The 7,604-nt window shown below is 29.5% G+C and overlaps 1 protein-coding gene across 1 annotated transcript; it reads right to left on the minus strand.

Annotated features, from left to right (window-relative positions):
- Positions 1-358: 358 nt before the first annotated feature.
- On the minus strand, positions 359-4,440 carry LOC145593080 (thermospermine synthase ACAULIS5-like). The gene is made up of 10 exons (XM_081649587.1): positions 4,197-4,440; positions 3,475-3,541; positions 3,110-3,204; positions 2,220-2,322; positions 1,791-1,879; positions 1,489-1,645; positions 1,266-1,341; positions 1,084-1,142; positions 852-988; positions 359-686 (listed from the first exon to the last, which is right to left on the minus strand). The coding sequence occupies exons 1-10, from the start codon at positions 4,343-4,345 to the stop codon at positions 605-607; spliced, it is 1,014 nt and encodes a 337-aa protein (XP_081505713.1). The 5' UTR covers positions 4,346-4,440; the 3' UTR covers positions 359-604.
- Between the last annotated feature and the right edge of the window lie 3,164 nt (positions 4,441-7,604).

Genomic DNA, 7,604 nt, shown 5'->3' on the forward strand with positions numbered 1-7,604 from the left:
CATAATGAATGATGCCTAAAACATTTTGTTTAAGTGTTCTTTAGAATGTGAAATCATGATGCTGTCAAATTAGAATGAGCTAGGTCAAGGGCCCAAAAAAAGGGTTCAAGACCCAGATTTCTATAAGCTCAAGCCTTACATATTGTAATACTCGTATTACAAAAGCCTCAAAAAGAATAAAATTTAGTGAAAATCAACAGAGATCATTAGTTAATATCGCTTTGTGAATATTTTAATTTGTGTAATTTTCTTCACTTAATCAGGACTTAATTCAAAGTGCAAAAATATAATAAAGGCATTTCGAGATTAACCATTGAGATTGAATTTTGGAGAAATACCTCATTTTTCATTTCATAAAATAAAGCTAGAGACAAGGTTTTTTTTTTTTTTTTTTTTTTTTTTTTTTTTTTTTTTTTTTTCCTTTTTCATTTAGCTACTAATATAGTATCTACAACAGCAACAGATTAAAAACATTCTTCTCCTATAAAAAACCCTAGTTATATATATTAATTTTATTTAGGTCTCTGAAGCTACTACTATTAATTTATATTCAACAACATGCCCTTCATTTCAGTTGATGCTGGATTTTCTGCTCCAATTGCCCTTATAGACGATTCATTATCAGTCCATGACCATGCAGAAACCTTGCACTCTCTTCAGTGTAGACATGAGTTTCTTGCTTCAACCTGCCCAATTTAAGGGAAGATGAACACACATTTAAAATTATTATATTATCCTCGACTCTCAACACTTATTTAATTTTAAATACCTTAAAAATATTTAAAGAACTTAAATTCTACTTCGTAGTACATGATATCAAGCCAAGGGAAAATATAGAATGATTAGCTTACGATTGAGATAAGGTTTTGTTAAGGGAGGTTGAGGAAAGCATGGCAGTTCCATTGAGGTAGAGCAACTCTCCATCAATTCGGTCTTGGATCTTTTTATCAAGATCCTTAGCATCAAGAAGAATTGGATGATCCGAGGCCTGATTATTAAAGATAATAATTAGTTGATGTTTGCATTCATATAAAAACACTTATCACAAAATATTATACCAAGTAATAGTTATGTAGTCCATACCATAACCCATCCCCATGTATCAGCATACGATGGCACGTGAGCAGTGAATGGTACAACATCTACGCAACAAAAACAAATAGAGGTTAAAATTAGTCAAAATAAAACAACTAATAAAACACGGAAGAAGTATGTAAGTTTGATATACTAGCCCTAGTCGGATTTATATACACAGATCGACTTACATATGAAGACTTGTTTGATGGTGTTATAAATGGAAGAGAACACCTCCTTGTGGGTGTAAATACCAGCAGGCCCAGCCTATACCAAAAATTTTAGATGAATTACTTAGTGTGAAATTTTGAAAATGAAATTATTAATTAAGTATTTAATTTTCATGTAACACTAAATTCTATGATACGGAGTAATATAATAAATTTGAGTGAAAATATAGAGTAATAATGAAACCTGAGTGATGAAGATGCCATTTTCAGTAAGTCTAGGTTTGAGAATATTCTCATAGAAAGATTTGGTGTAGAGTTGATAACAAGGTCCTCCCTCAACTGGATCAGCCAAATCTCCTACAATTATATCAAATTTCTCCTTCCTTCCTTCCAATTCAGCCCTACAAATAATAACAACAATGTACATTCAGTTAGTAAATATAATTAAGTACGCGCATTTGGTTGGATATAGGAAGCTACACTAATACAGTCAGATAAAATAATCTTTTTTTTTTTTTTTTTCTTATCGATAGTGTCAAAACTTACTTAGCGTCATTGATCATAAGTTCAAGCTTGCTATTGCTGAAGGCTTCTTGGTTGATAGTTAAGTGCTTACGGCAGAAATCCACCACTTCCTGCATGAGTTAAGAAATTTAGCACGTTATGCTTGTGAATTGAATCCACTAGTCAATTCTTGTAATTTGAACATCCTTATTTGTCACGTTAAACATCGATCTCAAACTCATTTTATAATTTCTATAATCAAAATATATAACGGAAGTTTAGTCATTACCCCGGAGTGTGATAAAGGGTGGTTGATATGGATTACGTACATACAGCTTATTATATGTGGTCAAATTTGAATTTATAATTAATGCTTTATATTTTTCCTCAAATAAAGATCACAAGATGTATACATTTTTTTTTTCCGTAATATTTCTTAGGTCCGTCATTAATCAAGACGATATATCTTACCTTATCAATGTCACAAATGACCACTTTCTCAATGGACTTGTGCTTAAAGGCTTCTCTAGCAGCAGAACCTTCACCACCACCCATTATGAACATAGTTTTGGGGCTGTTATCATCATTAATCCACAAAACTTTGTCATTAATTAATTAAACATGCATAATCATGCTCACTAATAAATCAAAACCAATGATATCATGACACGCATTATCGATATATTGTAAATAAATCGAACGCCCACATAATCAGTATATTACTCAAATACATTATTCATGTAAATAATTGCGCGCATGCAAGTTATAGCTTATGAGCTTATTCATATATGCGAATGAGACAGGCGACAAAATGCCACATTATTATTACTATGTCTAAAGTTTTATGTTATCATCAAGCATAGTTGATTTCTACCAACCACAACTTGACCAACTATTGAGTACTTTGATTTTATTTTTATGGGTTAGTTTTAGGTAATTAATGAAATATGGTACGTATAATTGTTAATAACCTTAATTAAATATATAATACTTTTATTTTCCACCGTCGTCCAGAGTTGTAAAAATTATCTATATTTGTCCAAATTAAAAGTAGTTATTACATATAAAATTTTTCTTTATTTATAAAAAAGTCGTCATGTTTCTTGATATAGGGTAAATGAATATCTGATGACTCATAATTATCATATATATGTGTAACATTGACTATGCTATTGCATGAATCATTGATGCTATGGTGATCCTTAATTTCAAAGAGATTACATTATTAAATGATTTCAAGTAAATTTTATCATATAAGTCACAAAATTTATATTTTAAATTACTATTTGAAAATTTCATTTGTAACTACTTAATCAAGTGTAAATACAATTTAATAGAGTATAATTAGGAGTTGAACTCACTTTGCATGACAAAGGAGGGCAGGGTGAATCAAGCATTCATGGTAAATAAATTCATCAGCCTCAGCGCTTTGCATCTTTCCATCAAGCACCAACACCTATATATATTCACATACCCAAAAAAAAAAAATCAAAATCACATAATAGTAGCATTAAACGAAATGATTAATAGATTAGAAAGTATGCTAACGAAAAAAAAAAAATCATGCATGGTCCGTAACCAATTCTATTATACCGAGATAATTTATCTTTTATTAAAATTGTAAAAATTACCTAATCATAATAGATCAGGTTATGTCCAAACGAAACGTAAATTATTGAGTTTTATAATTCAACGACGTATTTAATTTGATTAGAGGTGTACAAACCTTCCCAAACTTCTTAGTGTCGAGTAGCACGATGTCCTGGTATTCGCTAGTCGCTTTTTGCAGCACGCTGAGAGACAAGAATAACAAATCAGTTGTAGAAAATCACTTACAAAAATCAAGAACCAAGAATCATTATTTTTTATCAATGAAATTTTAATTTCATGTGACAATTCTGTTTTACATGTTAAATTAAATTATTGTTCCTCTAAATATTTTTAAGCAAATGATAATTTTCCCAATTAAAAAAAAATAATTGTATCGTATAAACTTTACAATACAGAATGTGAATATGATTAAAAAAAAAAAAAATTAAAATCCCAATGCAAACATTTTACGTAGTAGTCCATAACTCCATACCATTCTCTCAACAACTTACGAATTGACATGCAACTATTTTTTGAAACATGCATGATAGCAAAGATTAGATTTAATTTGATGAATTGTCACAATGATTCTCAAGCAAATTTATCTACAAAGTATACAAACTATTTTTTGGCCTCTTAGCACCATGCATGCTACATTGCTACATGCTACCTATGCATCACTTGTGAACGAATCCTCGTTCACAAGTGTATATGATGACTAGGCGGCATGGTGTTTACACTATTGATAATCTGATAATTAAACATTTTTGTCAATAAAAAAAAAATCACACATATTAAATGATGGTAAAATGTAGTTAGATTGTTGTAAATAATTAAGAAGAAGAGATTAGAACAAACCTATTCAAAGCAAAGGACCATTTGAGGTCATCATCAATTTCTTCCTCATACCAAAACTCATTTTTTTCTTGATTGAGACAGTTGATAGGATTATCAAAAACCCCAGTTAGAGCACTTGAATTGATGATCGAAATAGCCTCAGTGCCCATTTTTCTAAGTAGCTAGGAGAGAGAGAAAAACACTTAGAGAGAGAAAGAAATGGATAATTTTAGTTGTTTTAAGTTGTGTGAAAATAAGAAGACACAAAGTGGGTATTTATAGATGGAAAAAAAGCCACAAATATTTTTTGAAAAATTCGAAAAAAAATAATTATAATAAAGATGGATTAGAAGGATTAATGGTTCTTAAGGATTCCATTGGATAGAAATATGATGTCACTCATTACCAAACTATTTAACTTTAACCCTATTTTCAGGATATAGAAGAAAAAGATCGAAATGTGATGGGTCACATTCAAAATGCCTCAAAACTCATGTGTTTAGTCATCTAAACGACCTCTAATATCCATTTTTCATTTTATGTGTTGATTTGGTATGGTGTTTTCTTCGCATGATCGAATCATATAGTTATGTTCTGATTTTAATAAGGTCTGATAATATTTTCTTTGTTTTTAATTAAGTGTAACAATTAGATTTTTAATACTATCATATTACAATCTGTTGTGATTTTTACCAATTCATATAAGGAAAATTAATTAAGAATGGAGAGAGTATAATTTAGTCCTAATCTTTTTTGTCATTGTGTGTACTTGGTCTTATCTAGTGTCCTGATATGATTAAACTTTGTTTGTAATTTTACATTATTGTAAAGAAAGAATTTTACAAAGTATCAAATTAGATTACATTTGTTAATTTGAAGGGAAAAAAGTTTTAATAACGTATAAGAAAAACATTATTGAATTAGATCATGTTAAAATTTGCCTCAATGTACGTGACTTTTGATGAAACAAGTATTGTTTCATATCATATGTATAATTTTTGAGCTATATTTATTAATTATACTACCATTATATTATACTTGTATACAACATACCTAGTTTATAATCTAGTCTAGCTTGATATTTTCACCTTACAAAAACATGTTTCATAATGTTCAAATATTAGCTAGATCAGATAAGTTCAAGTCTTCAAAACTTCAACGTATTTCATTACCATTTCCGCTTTTTTAACCATGGCTTTTCATTTATCCACTACATCCTTGTTTATTTAAATCCCCGAGTTTGCAGGTTATCCTTTGTCATATATACCAGCGGCTTACTCCTTCTGTCCGCTATTTTGAAAATGAAGCTCAAAAGGTCATGTGTTTAAAGCGCATTTTCCTATTTATGCACGAATTTAAGTTGAAAATTTTGTGTATGTCTTACGCTAACTAATCAACAATGTTCAATCATAAAAAAAATTGACATTCTCTATTATTGATATGTATTTAGAAACTCAAACACCCATGTGATTCGGCGATTGATTATCTTATAAATGTCACTTATTAATGATGTAGTTCAGCGAATGGGTATCTCATAAATGTTGATGAGATTTCTTGGTAAACTGGAGTCGAAAAAGAAAAAAAAACAAACAAAATAACGACAATAGTGCCAATGGTTATAGACTTAGACACGAAAAAGATAAAGAGTTCCACTCAAATATCGGGATTTGGTGCCACATCAAAGGTGGATTTAAAGGAGAAATTTAAGCTTCACAATCATTCGAAGATATCGTGGAGAGAGAGAGAGAGAGAGAGAGAGAGAGAGAGAGAGAGAGAGAGAGAGAGAGAGAGAGAGAGACTCAAATCTCGGGATTAGATGCCACTTCAAAGCTGGCTTTTAAAGGAGGCATTTAAGCTTAATAATCATTTGAAGATTGATGCCCTAAATCTCCTTCGATCAATGTGCCTTAGTTATGTCGTTATTTCTCTCGCTTGTTATCCTAACTACCATATTTCTCATTTATATACTAATTTAAGAGAAATGATATTATATATTTGTATCAGCCTTTTATAACACCGTAAAATTAGCAATGCAATTAATTAATTTATACCTTTTCTGAGTTAGGCTTAAACGCGTGCGATATATATATATATATATATATATATATATATATATATATATATATATATATATATAGAGAGAGAGAGAGAGAGAGAGAGAGAGAGAGAGAGAGAGAGAGATATATCCGCTCAAATAACGAGATTAGGTTCCATCAGATGTGGCTTTGAAAAAAAAAATTAAGCTTAAAAATCATTCAAATTGAAGACATCTTGTCATCGTCTCTCATATATGTCGTTATTTCTCTCGGCTGTTATCCTGACTGTCTTATTTCCCATTTATATCCGAGAAATGACATTGAATGTATCAACGTTTTTTTTTTATTATTTTATTATTTTTTTTATTTTTAGCACTATGTAATTAGCAATATAATTAATTAGTCTGTATTATTAGAATGCATGATTTAAAGCGTATGAATCATACATTTAATTAGGTTTTGCATGTTTAATCTTTGTATGGAAATAAGTCATTAAATTATTGGAGTATATGAAAATATATCTATTATTAGACTATATAACTATTTAATTTTACGATATATGAAATCTTGTTTAAACTTAGTGAGTTAGTGTAATGTAGGCGTGACATACACAAATGATATCGAAGCCAAAGCTTGCAAGTTTATATGAGTGGGGAACATTTTATGGGTCATAATAATGGAGGATGCTAAGACGTGAAAGAATAGTTTGTGCTAGGGTATTGTGAAACCGTATGACTTGAGATAGATAGAGCGGATTTGGAGAGTAACATGATTAAAGAGGTTTAGAAAGAAGAAAGCCATAATTTCAATACTATAATAAACATTGAAGTACTCTAAAGATCATATACCATAATTCTAAATTTAGAGAAAGTTGGGACAAAATTATAATATCCTTTTTAGCACAAAATTATGTTTTACTATCTTTATTCAAGTTTAACTATCAACCTATCACATTACTCCATCATCGTTCATTTCTCCCGATTTTGCGTAAGAGGTTACTTCTTACTTTATTGAATAAAATGAGTTATAATGATTGAAGCTAAATCATTGCTTATTTAACTATTCATACATTCTCTTTTGATCGTCTTTTGTGAATTATATTTAAGGAAAAACTTATTCATTTGAAATCTTTGTTAAAATCATCGCAATAAGCACAATCATTATATATATAATTTTTATAATTTTACTTATGTAAAATTAAAGTTATTGATGATTAAAGTTCTGCATCGACAAGGGTTATACATGAAACAGATCAAGTAAGAAAGAAAGGTGAAAGTGTTAATATTTTGAGAATTCTACGTATTCAAATTTCTAAATCAATGTACCTATAAGTTACAAAATAAAATTTTGTAATGAATAAAAATTATAATCAACAAAAAGAGTCATGTTGCTA

The sequence above is a fragment of the Chenopodium album genome, chromosome 18, assembly GCF_948465745.1.
Source record: "Chenopodium album chromosome 18, dcCheAlbu1.1, whole genome shotgun sequence".
NCBI lineage: Eukaryota > Viridiplantae > Streptophyta > Magnoliopsida > Caryophyllales > Amaranthaceae > Chenopodium > Chenopodium album.

Bases quoted from the DNA above. Each gene is read 5' to 3' on its own strand.
- LOC145593080 (XM_081649587.1), bottom strand. From the start codon at position 4,345: ATGGGCACTGAGGCTATTTCGATCATCAATTCAAGTGCTCTAACTGGG. The intron at 1,880-2,219 runs GTAAGATATATC...TAACTCATGCAG, and splicing joins TCATTTGTGACATTGATAAG to GAAGTGGTGGATTTCTGCCG. The intron at 1,143-1,265 runs GTAAGTCGATCT...TTTGTTGCGTAG, and splicing joins CATCAAACAAGTCTTCATAT to ATGTTGTACCATTCACTGCT.